Below are 19,761 nucleotides of genomic sequence, written 5' to 3'. Positions count from 1 at the left end.
CTTTAAAATTGCTTATATAGTATGTCAAATTCTGTAAAAATTATTTTTAAAAAATAAACGGATCCGTGATCTTTAAGAAATGTGATAGTGATCCAGTCAATAATATTTGGCAATTTACAGTCACCAAATAATGACCACAGCAGGTTGTTGAATTTTTAGATCATTATCTGGAAACACTCATTATGTTCATACTAATGTTTTTTGTACTGAATTACAACTGGTAGAAAAAGAAATGTGAGGCAGAAACAGTGACAGATGGAGGCAGAAGATTATGGCTGAAGCCCCAAAGGAGAGTAAAACCAGATGAAAGTGGCTGACCAGGATTAGAAGAGTGAGTGCACAGACATGTTGAACAATAGAGAGTCTACATTAATGCAGCTAGACCACATGTCTACTTGTCCGGCTGCCTTTAACATGTAATCCCTTGTTGCCCAACACATTACTCACGTTAGTTTCTACAATAAGTGCTGAATACTCCCATACAGAGGTATGTCGTGTGTGCATATTCAAACTGTCAACAGTATATTAAGTTTTGCTTCAGTGAATCCTGTCATTGTTCTCCAACCAAATCTGCAAGTTTCAACACATTCATCCAGAGTGGATGACAGAAGAGGAACTACTTGGAGTGACATCCTATTACAGTTTGTTAACTTTTTAAGTACACAAGTAAGTTCACACCACTGAATTTCCTCAGGCATGCCAGCTACTTAAAGAAATAGTTTGGCCAACTTTACATAATTTTCTCTTTTCCCCCAAATATAAAGACATATAAAGCCTATAAAATGGACAAAATAATTGTACATAGCTAAAAACAGTAGTACTAGTAGCCATTTTTAAGGCTGCATTTTGTCTATATTTTTGACAATTTTATAGATAATAGTGTCTTACAGTGTTAGAAAATACATAATCAAGTCAAATTGGCAATACACAAACAACTTGACACAGTTTGAGGCAAGTGAGTCATGATTTAGGCATGCAGTTTGCACAAAGTGAGGTATTTGCTGCCATTACCGGTTAACTACATAAGCCTCATTGCACCAGTGCAAAACTAAAGAGGCGAATTTCAGACACCAAACACTTCTTGGCTACATCTGGGGTAAGCGAAACATCAAATATATCTACTTTCTGCTGAACTAGTCCTTTAACTATAGACCTGCTGTAAGAATCTAAAACGTGGCAGATACGCATTTTAGTTTACGGAAACTTTCTTTGGAAACTTATCAAGCCAAAGAGAGAACTAATGCAAAGCACAGCCTCACATCCTCCCACTCTTCCAGGGAACAGAGGAAGAGAACTCAAAGGAAGAAGGAAGGAAATTTCAACACTGAAGTACAAACATCAGCAGAAAATCACAGATATCGGAGATATCTCTGGGTTGTTAAGGCCTGTGTTCACACATTACATGGCTGACTGGCCAGAGTAAAACTCCCCTTAATGTTTATTTATATTACACACACCATTCTGTTATCAATACAGACACTTTTGTATCACCCTAAAACAACAGTTGTGGCTTGATGAGACACCATAGGCCACAACTGTGTTTATCCATCCATTCTAACCTTGTTAACATGACAAAGACATCAAGGAGGAGCAGCAGTTCATACTGTATACAGCATAGACAACAGGGGAAGAGCTTAAATCCAACAAAAACATTTTCCCTTCAGTGAGAGGAGGGGCCAACTACAATTCCTGACCCAATTTTAAGCTTACTTGACCAAATGGCTGTGCAGTGAAAAAATTGGTTGCAATCTCAGAGCCATCTGGCTGCTATAAACAGCAGTCTAGACAGTTGACAGACAGGAAAAACCCAAGACAGTGTAAAATACTACAAAAAAAATCTTTTATATTTTTGTTTATTTCAATTTTCAGTCAAAACAGCCTTTAAGAAGTTATTCATTTTTCAGCATCAGGGAAAAAAGCAGAAAACACATATTAAACAAAACAATTGCCCCAACAACTAGATGTAATATCAAAATGTTCAGTATATCCAGCCTTCACCTTCATTACAGCCAGTCGTCCATTCAGTTTTTCAAATAAATCTTATTATTAGCAGAATTACACTTAGACTATATAGCATTGCTGTCATAACAAAACCACATATCTGAAATTGTACCTTTATAGGAGAAAGTAACAACATTCTTTGCTTTAATGTACGTTAATATAACAAAAACGTCTTTAGTGCAATTTTGAACCATTTCATTTTGGATCATTCACCATAAAATGTTCACACACAGGGTAGCCAGCAATTCGAAATGTCATTGTTAACAGTGATGTCATACATAGAAAGGCAATTAAGATCCACACTATCGAGTTCCTATTCCTGTTGAACAGCAGTGACGGGGAAACAACTAAAACAGCATCTCACGTGCACTAAAAAGCTTATTCGTTCACACTAATGAACCTTTATTGCACAACCAGACTTAGCATGAAGTCTAATATTTCAGGAAACTTCTGGTTGGCTAATGTGGTCACAATGAGATTACAGCAGTGGACTGGCACATTGAGAAAGCTCCACACTGCCGAGTAAACACGTGACTAGATTAGCTATTTAGGCAAGCTTGGGACAAAGGTAGTGCCAGTAGCTTGACCTGATTGTTGGAACAGTCTGGTGTCTAGAATTTAGTGTTAAAATATTTTCCAAAGCAGGAAAACTGGGGGATGTCAGATGATTCTCACTAAACTCTTAACTCAAGTATGTTGTCACTTAAAAAAGACTGAATCATAAAACCGTAAGGCAAAAAATCTAATTTACACAATTTTCCACTTAACCCAGAAATAGCTGATTAGTCAAGACATTTGGTGTCCAAATTTTGCTTATTTAGTTTAGCACTGAAGCTACAAGGCTAAAGTCACAAGCAAACCCTACAGTCCTAAAAAAAGATGGTTCTGCAAGGTTTCTTTAGTAAAGAAAATGGCTCTATATAGCACCATGAACACTTAAACAACCCTTTACATGATTAAACACATGGTTCGCTGCACTGTGAAATGGTTCTTCAGATTGATAGAGAACGTGCTGGAGATAGTTCTACATGAAAGCTTTTTGAAGAGGGTTCTATATAGCAACAAAACAGGTTCTTCTATTGCGTCATGCAAAGGATTCTTTGAGAGTTCATGGTTCTATGTAGAACGATTTTCTTTACTAAAGAACCACAATTTTTAAGTGTGTAGAAGTCTTTAGACACCCAAATCTTTTCCATAAATACATCCCGCATCCAGCTCTTAATGTTGTGCAGACATGTCAATGTGGTATATCATGACCTATAAAGTCATCAATGTAGCTGAATGCTGCAGGCAGCCACTTTAGACAGGCGTTGTGGCGAACTCCAACTCCTCCACAGAACATCACTCCCTTTTCATGTGAACACACATTATGGAGGCAGACGGACGCTAGATTACATTTGTGACTTCGGCTGTTTCTATTTATATGCATATAAACATATGAAGACCTGGTTTAGAGAAGTTTTGGGGAAGTATTTACTGGAAAGATTTGGGTGACTATTGACTTCTACCTACGAAGCCTTTAAAAAACTTAAATATACACATCTGTAATCAGTCAGATGTACAGAGAACCAGTACACAGAACGCATTCTTGCAGATGACCTGGGCTATTAGTGCTATCACTAAACTACTTGGAACAAGTTGTACTGTATGAAGGGCAGAAAACACAAGAGCACACTATTCTGAGTAAAGGACCAAGTGTCACTATAACCCTGTGGAAAGTACATCGTGAAGCTCATTCCATGCACAGTTATTCAAAGAGTAATATAGTAGTGTGACTCTATCTGGGATTACTGGAAATGGCCTTTTTGACTAGCCAAGACTACAAAAGGACCAGTCGCGTATTAATTTCATTCAGTTGTTTGTAAATGGAGTAAGCAGATTGATTACAAGTCTCGACAGGAGGCCAAAATCTCTACAGTTTAGACACGTCTGGACAAACAGTTTTCTGGTCTGTTTTACAACAGTTGTGTACAACCGGTCAGAGAGTTATTGATTTTACCAACTACCCTGTGAACTTGCAAATGATCTGTTTTATAATCTGGTCAAGTTTACGCTGATTACCTAAGGCAAGCAAAGTCTTAAAAACTGAAAACATGCTTTAGATACATGTTCTAGGGGTCAAAGGATCTAGTCTGAGGGCCAGAGGTATGTATGTATGTATTAACTGATGCGATGGCTACAAGTGCTCACAACGCAAATTAACTCACAATTTACTAAGGCTGCAGCTAAATCATTCAAACTGCACAGTACTGTCTATTAACTGTATAAAAGCCACAGCAAAACAGCAGAACAGCCAATAAGTCAGAGATAAAGAGAAAATTAAAAACACAGACATGGCAGCATTGATAAATCAACATATTCGCTCACAAAAACATTCTACAGGAGCACAGTGCTACTCTGCTTTAAAAAATGGAATTTGAGAAACAATAAAACAGATTGCGAGCGCATATTTCAGCCGCATCAAAGACAAATTTTGAGCTGCGTCTTCTGACATACGTATATTTGATCCTGACAACTAAAATGTGTTATTCTGAATGTTTTAATCTTTTGGTAAACATTCCTTCAGCACACGTTCAAGGTTCAAACCTTTGTCTAACTGCCAGCGTTGAAGACCTCTAAACAACACGATTTTGAGATATCGTCACAAACTTGCGCTAGGTTTTAAAAGGCACAGAAAAATTAAACACAACGGCAGCCACTAGTTTCCAACTTCAGTGAATTGAGTGGAACATGTAAACAGCTGCACTTTCACTGTCTCCACCCATTTTCTTCCCCATCCCCCCACATTTTAGACAATCCTCCCTCAAATGTATACAGTCATACGTAAGTTTGGGCACCCTTGGTCAAATTAAGCTGAACACATTTCACCATCACTGGGCACTACTATTTGATGTCACCAACGTTTTTGTTTTCTTACACAGAGAACACACTTCTGCACATTTTCATGCACAATTTACAGTTTTATTGTTGTCCAGTATGTTAAAAAGAGCAAATAAACAGAAATCGTGCCAAGAAAAATGGCATATTTAAGTGAGCTCTCTGTGGAAATGTGTTATCTTAGTTTCACTTAAAATCGACAAAACATGAAATGATCAGGAGTGTTCAAACTTTTGCATTGGACTGTACACTGTAAAATGAAGGAAAAAAAAAAAATTCAGTTAAACTGCTTGTCATGCCCTGCGATGGACTGGTGATCTGTCCAGAGTGCATCCTGCCTTCCGCCCAATGACAGCTAGGGATAGGCTTCAGCACCCCCTGCGACCCAGGAGGATAAGCGGCTTAGAAGGTGTGTGTGTGTGTGTGTGTGTGTGTGTGTGTGTGTGTGTGTGTGTGTGTGTGCTTGTTGTCACATGACGCAGTATTTTACATTAAACGGACAACTCATTTTTTAAAAAATTTTGCATATGGAAGAGAAAAACAGATGAGTTTTTTCGTGCACACTGCCCATTAACTGCATGTTTGGGCTCAGGTACAAGTTTCATACATAAGGTGGGCAGAATGTGTTTGATTTGCCACCAAAGCCGTCACAAAAGGCTTAGTACGTTGGGCCCTCTGTAAAGTGCAAGTCACACAGCAAAAGGTCACAACACACCAATTTTATCCTAAAGTGGATTTTAGTACTCTAATTGACGATTTAATGGTCTTAAATAGTAAACATTTTACATCCAACAGCCACGTTACTGGGGAGAGTAATACAGGGCCTCTGAAATCTGTGCAGAGTAATGCCTTTACATGCTCACAGGGTTAGCAAAAACAAATAGCTTCACTCAACTTTACATAACCACACAGGCCAGATCAGCGCTGACAGACAGTTTGGAAAGCAACATGTCATCATCCCTGGAATTCAGACACCTGTCCCCTCCTACTGCAACAGCCAACAGCTAATATTAATAATGCAAGCTGTACTTCCCAAATGACCCACTTCTTCTATAGGACCTTTCCTATAACAATCTGGACACGTTCGCTCATTATTAATCTTGAAAAATGATCGGTTGTATACTGCAGTTCTGGTTAATTCTTCATTCACAGTTATAGTTCACAGTGCATTAAAAGTTGCTGAGTGTGAGAATCACGTTCTGCAGGTGTAAAGTTCAGCATCAGTGCCTCGTTGTAAGGTTCCTCAAGTCTGAAGTTCAGCCTGCGTTGTACAACGGCAATTCTGATAAAGGCATTAAAACACTAGCAGGTGCCAACCGCGTTAGTGAATTTGCAAGCTTCAGATATTCAAATTCAAAGCACCTGAGGCCTCACATTTTCATTTGATTGTCCATCCTGTACAACAGAATAAGACAGACTTGTAGATCCACAAACTATAGAAAGCTTTAAACTGAAAGATGTTTTATGATGGTTTACATACACAGAATAAAAGGTTCTCTAAGGTTAATTAATAGGCTTCATCAAAAGAATGAACAGCAAAATGAACTCGTATTATCCAAATATTCCTTCACTGAGGTGGGATGCAGATAAACATAGTGAAAAAAATTCACGATGGCAAATTATTGGTATTTTTTTCCACACTCTAACTCTACTGTAACAGTCATATGACCCCCTCCATTTCTTTTCTTAGGTTTACAATCACTATGCTAAATCAATAATCAATAAATATCCTGCATATGGCTAGTAATTAAATGTTTACTCAGATTAATGTAGGCTTAAAGACTATGTTAAGTAACAATTCGATAGATTTGCACTTTACGTATTTCAAATGCTAAACTTTTATTTATATCTTACTCAGTTTTTTAGGGGTTTAATTCTATTGTTCTGCTGGCTCAGCTCCTGGACTTCTTTGCTGTTTCTCACAGCTCTCACTGGTTTAGCTTTAGCGTTTTATTTTAGACAAAATTAACCAAAAAAGTGCTATGCTAACAGATGCTGGATGTACCAAGCTCCAGCCAGAGTTCTATAAAGAACCCAGTACTTGAGGAGTTTTCGACCTAAAACTTTTTTCTTCTGCTCAAGCTGCTTTCTATCTTCTGCTGTTGTAACGTCTGACTTCGCTGAAGTAACAACCCGTTTACTTTTCCACTTCAGTGACCTGGCAAACAACTGGGCATCGTTTTGGCCCACTGGCGAACGATAAACAGACCCCTCGTTGTGTGATATCGGTATAAACAGCAGCTTTAAAAGTGGACGACCAACTTACAAGGATCTCTCGGACACGGTCGTGGAAAAGCTGCTCTCTAAGCGACACGTCGTCTGTTTCCATCCTTCAGAACCATAGCTTGAGGCACCGTGAGCTGCGGCTGTGGTCACCTGTTTTGTTCACTCAACGACCAAAAAGGGACCCGTGAGGACAAAAGTTGTGTCGTTTGTTCCAGCAGAGGAAGTCGGTCTCAGTCTCTCTCTACTACACTAACGTTAGCTCTTTAGCTACTACCCTGAAAACGTGCAGTCCGTTACTCTGCTTTAAACGTGCCACGTAACGGCTCGAAGTTAGTGCCTAAATATACTCTACACTTTAAAGTACATTAATGGACGCTCCTAGCTAAAGTCTGAAAAAGGTGAGTTTGCAGGCGTCCTGCGACCACTAACAAACTGCAAACACATTGATAAAGGCTCCCACACACCGTGTATGGGGGAGGATTTGGATGGTTGAGGGCGGGGCGGTGGGCGGGGCCAAATAATGGGGGGGGCGTGTCCTATGAAAAAAAAGATGTGACCACGCTGCTGATAATGAAGGCCGCAAATGAAGGTAGTACGAGGTACTCACACTATTCAAATCTAAATACCAAGAGTGTAAGAAATGTTAAACAAACAAACAAACAAATAATTAGTGCCAGATTCCTTTCTTCCTTTTTCTTTCTTCCTTCATGTCTTTCTTTCTCTTCAATCTGTTTCTTTTTTTGTCTTTCTTTTTTCCTTCTTCCTTCTTTCCTTTTCTTCTTTTTTCTTTCCTTCCTTCCTTTATACTTTATTACATTTGATTTCTGTGTCTCACTGCTCAGTAATATTATTATTTATTTCATTTATAATAATAATTTTACCTTGCAAGCACTGTATTTCCTTAAGGAAATCCAAAGCTAGTGATTATTATTGTTACTAATAGTACTATACAATATTCAAATTCATATAGAATCCAATACTGTGCACAGTTCCTCTGATGCACATGAAATCTGCCACTGCATCCTTTCAAACTGCCCCAAAAGGCATTCTGTACTACTAAACTTCAGCCTCAGTGAACATCAAGAAGCCACTAAACAAGCTGCCATGTTTCCTTTCCAGTAGAAACACAACAGACTGTGAAAATCTTTTTACGACATACAAAGCAAACAGCTTTACACAGCTGAGGCTCGAACCTGAATCCCAACCATCTCTACAGTGACTAGTGCTGGTACCACTTGTGCCCTTGGCCAGAGTTAGCAATATACTGAGGAGTTCCTTTGCTGCTTTGTGAAATTATGGTGTTCAGGATTTTTATTACAGATTTAAAATGTTCTCTTTAATGTCATAAATTGCTTTTCAAATATATATTGACCTGATCTGTTTTTGCTAGCACATGCTGTTATCTGCACATAAATTAAATGAAAGCATTTTACAGACTAAAGTCATTAACCCTGACTGTACACACTGTCTGGGAGGGCTCTCTACCTTTTTAGATATTAGGATGAAAGAAAAAGGGATTTTGTTTGTTAAAGTGTCTTAAATAATCCAATACATTATGAAATGTGTCCTTAAATATAGCCTTTGTTGTACACAGCACAGCGATTTACATGTATAATTGAAAGAATTGTTTTATATTATTGAAATGCATCTAGTTAGGCAGAGAAAGCAGTGCTATTATTAATGCAGACATGTTATAGAGCCTGTTCTAAAGGTCAGGTGTTTTGGCCTAGCCAACCATGAGTGTTTGATCAGGAAGGTCAGTTAAGTTAACATCATAATGACTTCAGCAATATCACTGTCATCTTCCAAAGTCCGAAGTCCAATACACCAGTACGGACGTTTTTCACTTCATGAGAGTTAACGGGAGTTGATAGTGAAGAATATACAAACTTTTCACTGTATTTCATGTTTTTTAGGAATATGACTCACACAGGTTTTATAGAGTGATGCATGCTACTTTATGCTTTTATTTTCCTGCCACTTGAGCTGAACGAGGACATTTTAAAGTGCCATTCACTGTTTGGACAAGCTGTCAATCACTGCTCCAGTCAGAGGTAAGCATTTATTGTTTGGACTGCTTTGGAGGTAATCTCACTTTCCAATATCTTTTATTGTAGTCATTAATGTCAAGATTAAATAGGCCTTTTATATAAGCCCAGTACTGTAGTGCTGCATAGTATTACCTTCTGTTTTGTTTGGTCTGATTTGCATTTAGCGAGTGAAACTGTTTTTACCTCAGGGCAAAGTGGGTAAAATGTGACTTGCTGAAGTACAGTATATGACATACACCAATCACTTATCACGTCACTAAAAAATGTAGTAAAAATCTTTCACAAATCTAACAATTTTATTTGTATTGGAATACTTGTTGACATGAGCACCAGGTGAAGTTCCTCTTATACTTTTTACCAAGACAATTCTGATTTTGAAATGTATGTTTGAATACAGTTTTTGCTTTTCAGAGTCTAGCAGTTAAATAATAATATAATTAATGCAGAATCATTTGGCCTGATTTGCAATAAATGAGTGTATTTTTGGTTTTTATTATTACTTTCTTTAGGAAAAGTGGGCAAAAAAATATGATGGTTGAAGTACAACATATGATATGACATATGACACAAAAATGTCATAAAAAGCTTTCATAAATCTAGCAAATCTACACTCTTTAAAATGAAAGTCCCAAAAAGATGGGATGAATCATGGTCATGCAAGCCCCCTTGGTACAAGAACCCCCACCCACCTCCCCCGACTCTAACAGTAACAAATAAACAAACCAACCACCAGTCAATGAATGAATGACCTGAAATGTAAAATTAAACAATGTTTTACATACTTGTTCATGTGCACTTCAAGCAAAGCATTTTTTTAAATAAACAAATTTTGCCTTATTAATGTGCAATATTCTACTGTGACTACACTGTATGTAAAGGCAAACTTGAAACATGAATACTTTCTCTTTTTTTAATCTAAACTGAGTGACAATGCAAAAACAGAAGTAGTCCAACATATATAGAAGGGTACAAGCTAACACCACTAAAACATCCCATTTGAATGGCAACAACAAAACCCCAAGAGTCAATAATAATCTAAAACTGAGGGGTCTGAGAAGAGATTGACCCGGTCAGTAACCCATCCCTGCCAAAAAGGGGTTCCTAAACCACAAAGGAATTTTTCAATTGGAGGTTGTTTAAAGAACCTCACATGTTAAAAGAGTGTTATCACATGAAAAAAATATGTGATCTCATGTGAAAAAATATGTGGTCACATTTGAAAAAAAATGTGTGCTTACTTGTAAAAATGTGCTTTTTGCACACTTCGTTTGTGTGATATTTTAGACATTTCTGTAAGGGTTTTTTTTAACCAAGCCAAGAAATATTTAGGGTCTTTTACTTTGAAGAGTGTAGCAAATCTAGCAAAATCTAGTTTCATGACATCTCGATTTGTCTTACACCATGTTATTTGTTTGAGTGCAGATTTTTCGCAAAATAACTCCTCTCACATGGTGAGGAGTATTTTGCTCAATCAGAGTCTGGTCAAAGGATGCTCCTATGGCTAAACTAATAGTAGCCTATGCCCTGTGGGCAGTAGGAGGCCCTTTGGGACTGCACCATCTGTACCTACGGAGGGACAGCCATGCTCTCCTATGGATGCTCACTCTGGGCGGCTTTTGGGTCGGCTGGCTGCGAGAGTTCTTCCGCATCCCAGCCTACGTTAGTGAAGCCAACCAGGAGGCAGAAAAAGCTAGACGACCCTCCGCCAGTCTCCCATCAGTGGGCTTGGTTCGTTTTGCCGGCCAGATTTGTGTGGGTATCTACTTTGGCTCAGTGGCTCTGATCAGTCTCAACACTCTGAGCTTCTTCTACCTGATTGTGCTCCCGCTGAGTGTGGGGGCAGGCGTCCATCTGGTGTCCTGCGTCGGTCAGCAGACTTCTGACCTCCAGAAGACCCTCACTACTTGTATCATCACCTCGTCCATATTCTACGGCAGTAAACTGTCCCCTCTGCCCATCAGCATAGCGGCCAGTGTCACAGCAGCACAGCACAGAAGGTTCAAACCACCCCGAAAAGCAGGAAGCCCATCAGAGCCACTCGGTCAGTTGCACACATACATTTTACTTAAAACATTTGTAATTAATGTTTGTGATAATATAAACCAATTTGGTCACAGGTAAGACAGACAGATAGACATTACACATACAGTGCAAAGACAACAGTCACAAATATGACAAACTAGTGTAAATAGATAATTATATTAATTGTAATTGTATAATGTAACAACTAGAGTTTAATATGTTATTTGTCATGTTATAAAGTATCTTATAGCATATCATGGTATACCTCAGCCTTATTGGTTTGACAGAACTCACAATTTTAGATCATTTTCGAGTTTTTGTTCATCAGTGTTCTCTCAGTACAATGCATACATTACCACATACATCCTATAATCACTGGAAACCTCTGTGGTATCAACAATCTAAGACTAATAAACATAACAAGCTAGCATTAGGGGAACTCTTCCAACAAAAAAAAAACAGTTATTCTATCTCTATTTTGCACAAAAAGGATGCTAGAGACTAATTTTTACCCTTTCAGTCAGAGAAAAAAAGCCAAACTGAGGTAAGGAATCTAGATAGTCAGTTAGCCACCTTGTAACTGTAGCTTTTAGCCTGTTATCCTACTCATCTCTAGGATCTGTAGGAACCACCTCCTTGTTTTTACGCTCAATGTCCATTTTATCAGCTCCACTTACTATACAGGTTCACTTTGTAGTTCTACAATTACAGACTGTAGTCCATCTGTTTCTCTGCACACTTTGTTAGCCCCTTTTTGCCCTGTTTTTCAGTGGTCAGGACTCCCATGGACCCTCACAGAGCAGGTATGCTTTGGGTAGTGGATCATTCTCAGCAAAGCAGTAAGACTGACGTGGTGGTTGTGGTGTGTTAGTGTGTGTTGTGCTGGTACAAGTGGATCAGACACAGCAGTGCTGCTGAAAAATGGACCATGAGCGTAGAAGCAAGGAGGTGGTCATAATGTTATGCCTGATCGGTGTATGTAGTTTGAGTAACACATTCTCTACATTATAATGATGGATTTAAGGACACATTAGCTAGCTGCTTTCCGTGTTCACCAGCTAGCGTAAGTAATCATTTCAAAACTACCCGCCACCAAAATTTGCCCCAAAAGTTCTTCCCACCTTTAAGACACATCATCAGAAAGAGAGTCCCTGTCTTCAAACCAGAAAATATCACTCTAGAAACCACTGTAGAACGTAACTAAGCAAGTTTACAACAGCTGTAGCAATGGCTGTTATTTTCATTTTGGCCAGACTGTCCCTTTAATATGTAAGTGATCCCAATGTTTTCTTTTTTTGTGTGTATTTTATGATGTCATTATTCCTCATGTCTAAAATCTTGTGTAAATATGTCCTTATATGATTATGGACGCATGTGATTGTGCTTTACTAATGGCCACCAATGTCATTATGTCATTGTTGAGGCCACTGCCAATGTTTTTTTGTTTTTTCTTCTTTAGGGCCTCGACTGTATCGCCTGAGTTTGGCTGTGTTGGCTTTCTCAGCTCCTCTGGGATACTGTATTTTTCTCAACACCACAGCCACTTTGTACTACATATCAGATTGTGTGGCAGCGATCCTTGACATGTTTTGGTTCTTTCCCTGGCTCAGAGGGGTTGTGGAGTACTTTCTGCTGTTGCCATACCAGATCCTGTGCACACTGACAGGAGGGAGTTACTATGAGAAGAGCTGGAGGAAGGTATTGGAAATACTTCTGAATGAGTACAGCAAAAGAGAAATAGATGCCATGAAGGTGAGCCCAAATGAAAAATTCTGTTGTTGACATATGACTTATACAGGGTATAGTTCAGACTTAACTTGCATTTGTGGGTGCAACGACAAATTTGTTTGTGTTTTATTGATAGTGGCTTGTCAAAATATTCCTGAGACCTTGTGGTGATATCAGTCACAGAAGCATGTCAATTTTTAATGCAGTGCAGTTTAATGCATGGCCTTGCCCTTCATGCACGCAGACTTCTCCAGATTACCTTAAAATTTAATGATATTATGCAAAAATCTTTGCAATCGCTCGTTGAGGAATTATTGTTACACACATTTTTTGACAAAATGGTGAGCCTCAACTCATCCTTGGTCATAAAGGACTAGGCCTTTCCTGGGTGCTCCTTTTATACCCATGCATGATTGCATCACCTGTTTAAGAGGTTCTTTTTGAACATTTTACAATATTCCTAGTCTTAAGTTGCCCCATCTCACTTTTTAAAAAGACCACAATACATGCATTAATTATGAATCAATTATAACAATGAAGTTAATCATTATCTTTTTACTGTTAAATATCTTCGTACTGTTTTCATTTACAACAGGTCAAAGTGGATATGCAAATCACTGCTTTCTGTTTTTACATTTCACATACTATCCCAACTTTTTTGAAATTGAGGTTTGTATATTTTTGATTTACGAGACTAGTGCTGAAACATTTCAGATTTCAGATAAGAACGAAAATGAAAAAGAAAACAACTTTCAGTTATTTTGTATTACCTATTTTAATAATACTACCATTGCTATATAGGTGTATATCGTGGCTGTTGGAACAAAACCTCTTATCTCCGTTTTCTTGTCATTTTCAGTTTATGACATACAACCCCATTTCCAAAAAAGTTGGGACACTGTTGAAAATGTAAATGAAAACAAAATGCAATGATGTGCAAATCATTTAAACCTTATATTTAATGGAAAATAATACAAAGACAACAAATCAAATACTAAAACTGAGAAATGTTATTGTTTTTTGAAAAATATATGCCCATTTTGAATTGTTTGCCACTGTGTTTCATCACCTCTTCTTTTAACAACACTCTGTAAGTGCTTGGGAACTGAGGAGACTAATTACCATAGTTTTGAAAGTGAAATGTTTTCCCATTCTTACTTGATATAGGATTTCAGCTGCTCAACAAGTCAGGGTTCAGATTCAGATCTCTTTTGTCATATTTCTTGTTTGATAAAGTGACATATGTTTTCAGTGGGTGACAGGTTTGGACTGCAGGCTGGCCAGTTTCGCACCCAGACTCTTTTAATATGGAGCCATGCTGCTAAGATAAGCAAGGCCTTTTCTGAAAAAGATGTTGTCTGGATGGGAGCGTATGTTGCCAAAACCTGTATATATCATTCAGCATTAATGGTGCTTTCACAGATGTGCAGGTCACCCATGCCATGTGCACTAATGCACCCCTATACCACCATGAATACTGGCTTTTGAACTGTGTGCTGATAACATGCCTGATGGTCTTTAGCCCAGAGGATGCAGTGTCCATGATTTCCAGAAAGAATGAAAAATTTTGATTCAGCAGACCACAGAACACTTTTTCACTTCCCCTCAGTCCATCTCAGATGTGCTCAGGCCGAGAGAAGGTGGTGGCATTTCTGGATCCTGTTTATGTATGATTTCCTCTTTGCATAGTAGAGTTTTAACTTGCATTTGTGGATGCAATGATGTGTTCACAGACAGTGGATTTCAGAAGTGTTCCTGAGCCCATACAGTGATTTCCTCTACAGAATCATGTCTGGTTTTTTTTTCTTATTTTTTTTTTTATTATTAACAACAGACCTGTTGTCAGGTTTTTTTGTGTGGCTTGTCCTATCTTTTAACTTCTTTGTCTGTCTCATGTACTATCTATCATGTCTGTTTTTAATACAGTGCCACCTGAGGGGCCAAAGATCATGGCTAGCCAATACTGGTTTTTGGCCTCGTCCCTTGCATACAGAGATTTCTCCAGATTCTCAGAATCTTTTAATGATATTATGTACTGTAGATGATGAATCCCCAATTTCTGTGCTATTTGAGAAACTTTATTCTTGAATTGTTGCACTATTTGCCCACATAGTCTTTCACTGGGTGGTGAACACCTCCCCATCTTTACTTCTGAAAGATTCAGCATCTCTGAGATGCTCTTTTTCTACCCATTGATGTTACTGACCTGTTGCCAATTAACCTTAAGGTGTTATTTTTTTTTTGGAACATGTTGCTGCCATTAAATTCAAAATGGGCATATATTTTTCAAAAGCAATAACATTTCTCAGCATTCGATATGTTGTCTTTGTACTATTTTCAAACAAATATATGGTTTAAATGATTTGCACATCATTGCATTTTGTTTTCATTTACATTTTGCACAGCATCCCAACTTTTTGGGATGGGATTGTAATTTGAAAATGTCTGTTGCCCTTTACATTGTGTGTAAATTTTATTATCAATGGACCAAAAGAAAAGGCCCAAAATGACTTGGGGAAAAAAGTCTGGTGCCATTGACTAATATTAACAGTAAAGTAGGTTTTTTCCTTCTCCTGTTGTTATTACAGAGATACCAGGTTTTGTTTAAAAGAGATATGTAGTACCTTAAAGTAGCTGCTGGATAATAAAAGCCCAACAACAGCCTAAAAATGACCCTAAAACTGCACTGAAACCGAAACTGTACGGCTTGACAAGGCTGGTAGTGACGGGGTTGACATTTACTTGAAACTGAGCCTGAAGAGACCTTTTCAGTCCACATGCTCTTGAGCTTGCTTTCTAACCTTGCTTTTTCAGCCCTCCCATTTGAAAACAAGAGTACTGTAGCATTGCTTCAACTGTGCTTCAGTGAAAAATAACATGTTTAGAAGTGTACATTTTGACACAGTATAGCCAAATATGCTTCTATAAGCTCGACTAAGTAGGAAAGAAATACTTGAAGGACAAATATGCATAAGCCTTAGCACGTGGTGGATGTTTTTGGAATGTGTTGCAGGCTTATGCTGGTCAGATTTCACTCAGTTCAGTTTCACTGCAAGAATGCAGAGCATCCAGGAGTCTTTGCGAAATTCAAAATGCTGTGAATCCAGACATCTTCATGGAACTTTATAGGTCATTCCAAACCATCTCACCTACAGCCTGTCCATTCATGACATGGATTTCCATTTTTAAAAAAATCAAGCAAAACTTGAATTTATTTTATACAACTATGTAAAATGTCACAGCTGTGCTCCTTATAGTTTTCTAGTTATTTAGTCATTTTAATATTGGATTAACTGCTCACAGAATCACTGAACTGGGCTGAAATACTAACCGAGTATTAAGTGAAAAACTAGGAATAACTGCACTTCAAGTTTAATGTTAATGAATGCCCACAAAAGGTTAATTTACTAGAGGTTGTACTTTTTATGTCAGATGCCCAATATTTAATCTTTGAAATGTAATATTTCAGTCAGTTATCAGTCTTCATCAGTATCAGTTATCATTCTGGTTATGTAGCATTCTTACATTTTTAGCAATGCGCTGCTGTCCAAAAAATATTAGTAACTTCAAAATAGTAACTTCACAGGACTTTACATGATTTGATTTTGATATAAATTTTGGCACAATACAATAGAGAGCTGCAGTACTAATGATGCAGGAGATATGTTTTTTTTTTCGGACCAACAAAATCTCTGAATTATTAATTTCTGAATTTAACATCTGAAGTTTGAAGAGCTATATTTTTTTTCTTTGAAATCTATGATGCGGACAGGGCATTTTTAACCCATGGGTGAATATGACCCACATATTGACCCATATATGGTCCATATCTATACAGTGTAAACATCAGAGACCACGCTCCATTTATTTAATTTCCAGTCAAAACGGCCAGTAAGTTGAAGCTGTTCATTCAGAGATATTTCTGTGGAGATTAGATATATAAGATAATCAACTTCTGTAAGGAAGGAGAAAGTCAAAGGAGAACAAGTGAAAAAACAGTTTTCAAAACTGGAATTCAAAAAATGATTAAAATATGTAGAGAAAACAGGACTCCTGACAACCACCTGTAACACCTGGCAGACCACCAAAACTGTCCCCATTAAATGAACAGTATTAAAAGCCTTCATCTTTGAGAGAGAGGAGAAAATCAAACTCCACTCTTGAGTCTGAAAGGATATGTAGCTGCCAAAAAACCATAGCTGAAAAAAGGGAATAGACAAAAAAGAAGACAATTTGCAAATCAAATGAAGAAGCCTCTTGTGTTCTCAGAACAATGACCACCCCAGAGTCCAGAGCTCAAAGTCACTGAATGTGTTTGGGATTAAAGGGATTGTGAAAAGCAGAAAATGTTACCACCTTCTAGGACTGAACTTGGGAGGTGCAGAAAAATATCCCTGCATGTTTTTCTGAAAAACTGAAGGCAAGTCTTCTGAAAAGAGTGGAAGCTGCATTAAAGACAAAGGGATGGATACATTAAAATCTGAAAATTATATTTAGTCATTGAGACCTTTCCTGTTTCCTGTTAAATTTCCTGTTAAATAATTATTAAATACATTTTCTGTTTTTTCCTAACACTGAACAATTAATAGTTAGTACTAAATGGCTATTTTGACTGGAAATTAAATCAGTGAAAAGTGGTGTCTGACTTTTGAACAGTACTGTGTATATTACGTTTAGCTGATATAATGTTACTGAAGTTCTGTGCTTTTCCGATCTGCTATGAAAAAAGCTCCTCTGTATTGTTCCAGGTGCTGTCAGTCTCTGAGGGGGCCACACTGGAGGAAATAACCCAGAGCTACAGGGAGCTTGTTAAATTATGGCATCCGGACCACAACCCCAAGCAGCAAGAAGAGGCACAACAGATGTTCATTCGAATCCAAGAGGCATATGAGACACTGATGCAAAGGCATAAGCCTCGGAAAAGAAAGTGATTTTCTACTTGAACAGCATTTTTATGTATCTGTCAGGACCCAACAGGTGCAGGATGCTTTGAACATGGAATTATAATGAACTGAATTGCTTTGATAATTAATACATCTACAGCATGATGTTTTAATGATGTTAGGGTAATCACATTGGTAATAATTATTATTTAATAACAGGTTTGGCAGTATCATTTCTGCATGAGCTGTGCGTCTGTAGATCTGCTGCCACTCAGTGGCTGCAAACAGTACTTCTTTCAAGTTAGAGCAGCAGCACTGATTTAAAATATTTCTCAGCACGTGATCATTTGTGGCTTGCGGCACATTAAACAGGAATTCCACTCATTTTTTTAACATTCCTGCATATTTTAATGGTTAAGATGTAAGCAAAGTTATTTAGAGTGATTTGATGTGAAATGCCCCTTTTTAGGGAAACTTACCAAGCCAGAATTATTCACAGCAGTGGTGCTGGGAACCAGACATCTGAAGCGTTTAGTGCTTCTAAAAGCTACATCACAGAAAGTTATCACACAAAGTAGTTACAGATATGTTGCCTGATGCCTGAGACTCGTAGAGCTCAGAGTAGATCTAAGATGAGATTTTGGCCATAAAAATATTTTTTTTGTTAGATTCTTGGTGTAGAGGTACAAGCTGGGTATTGTAAGGCAAAATAGACCCCAAAGAAAACAGATTTTTTCTTTTCAGAATTATCAAAATTTTGCTATTGTCAGTATTACTTATAAAAACTCAGAAGGCACGTGTAGGTTCACTGGTCATTTTGGATAGTAAATAAAATGTCTATATTCTCCATGAAGACATCACAACCCCTGGTTCCTATCACAACCACTGTATAGAAATCTGAGTTAGTACGTTTCTCTGCGGTGAACAATTTCACATCAAAGCACTCTGTATGACTTTGCTTACATCTCAACCATTGAATTATGCAGAGATTTTGAAAAATCCATGGAATTCCCCTTTAACTGCCACAACTGCTTTTGTGAGTAATGATAAAATATTTGTTGACATACACTGACAATTAAAGACCACAATTTTTACAGTATATATGTTGTCATCATTGCTCATATTTCTATATATATATGTGTGTGTGTGTGTGTGTGTGTGTGTGTGTGTGTGTGTGTGTGTGTTATTTAAAGTTAATAAAAATAGCTTTTTATTAACCTTTAATAATATAGAATCTATGGGCCTCATTCACCAACTGTTTTCTTATCTCGAATTTGTTCTTAAGTAAGAACAGAATCTACACACACTTAAGAGCACAAAGATGCAAACAATTCTGTGGTTTAAGAACACGTCATGAATCTGACAAAGACTTTTTCTAAGGAACCTTCTTAAGAAAAAAGTTATAAAGATATTGGTGCATGTGGCCCTGTCTGAACATAATGTAGGTTATGTTAAACTTGATGGTCTCTATGCTTTGCAAAGTTTGATAGAAAAGAATTAAATGTAAAAATTAAAATAAATATGTTGAAATGAAAGGACTGCAGTGGCACACCGGTGGATGTGACACCAGCTACATGTCACATATTTGTGTTGTTTCATTCATGGTACTCATCTGAATTAAATCTAAAAAAAAAAAAAAATTTTCCTTGGGCAATATTTTGCTTTTCAACACTCTGCTTGTACCTCTCCACCATGAATGGGTTTTTAAAAAATTAAAAACTACTGTAAAACAATATTTCGATATTTCAGGCATCATTAGAGGCATTAAACACTTCAGACATCTGATTCCTGTCACCACCACTGTGAACAATTCTGACTGCAATTTGAAAAGTCAGTGAAATTCCCCTTTAACATAATTTTAAAAAAATGTAGGTTTGAGGCCAAAATCCTATCTTAAAAATACTATAACGCAGTGTCTTGAGCATCGAGAGAGATGACATTTGTAACCATTTTGAATGGTAACCTTATGATGT

At 37.6% G+C, this 19,761-nt stretch overlaps 2 protein-coding genes across 3 annotated transcripts in view; one reads left to right on the top strand and one right to left on the bottom strand.

The window, feature by feature from the left end:
* Positions 1 to 7,576, bottom strand: part of lmbr1l (limb development membrane protein 1-like) — a 28,951-nt gene extending 21,375 nt beyond the window's left edge. The window contains exon 1 of the mRNA XM_036590800.1: positions 7,145 to 7,576. Within this exon, the coding sequence (XP_036446693.1) occupies positions 7,145 to 7,207 (63 nt within the window). The 5' untranslated portion in view covers positions 7,208 to 7,576. The remainder of the gene's footprint in view (positions 1 to 7,144) is intronic.
* Positions 7,577 to 8,940: 1,364 nt separating this feature from the next.
* dnajc22 (DnaJ (Hsp40) homolog, subfamily C, member 22) lies at positions 8,941 to 18,887 on the top strand. Of its 2 annotated transcripts, XM_036591003.1 has the most exons (5): positions 8,941 to 9,158; positions 10,578 to 11,196; positions 11,948 to 11,980; positions 12,637 to 12,929; positions 17,654 to 18,887. In XM_036591003.1, exons 2-5 carry the CDS (start codon positions 10,653 to 10,655, stop codon positions 17,834 to 17,836), a joined length of 1,053 nt encoding a protein of 350 aa, XP_036446896.1. In that variant the 5' UTR covers positions 8,941 to 9,158; positions 10,578 to 10,652; the 3' UTR covers positions 17,837 to 18,887. The 2 variants fall into 2 exon arrangements, with proteins under 2 accessions (XP_036446896.1, XP_036446897.1); XM_036591004.1 differs by lacking the exon at positions 11,948 to 11,980 and having other exon boundaries at positions 8,950 to 9,158.
* The last annotated feature ends 874 nt before the right edge of the window (positions 18,888 to 19,761 follow it).

This window comes from Colossoma macropomum, unplaced genomic scaffold (genome assembly GCF_904425465.1).
Source record: "Colossoma macropomum unplaced genomic scaffold, Colossoma_macropomum, whole genome shotgun sequence".
Lineage (NCBI taxonomy): Eukaryota > Metazoa > Chordata > Actinopteri > Characiformes > Serrasalmidae > Colossoma > Colossoma macropomum.
Note: the sequence above shows the minus strand (reverse complement) of the source record. Positions and strands in the feature narration are given on the sequence as shown.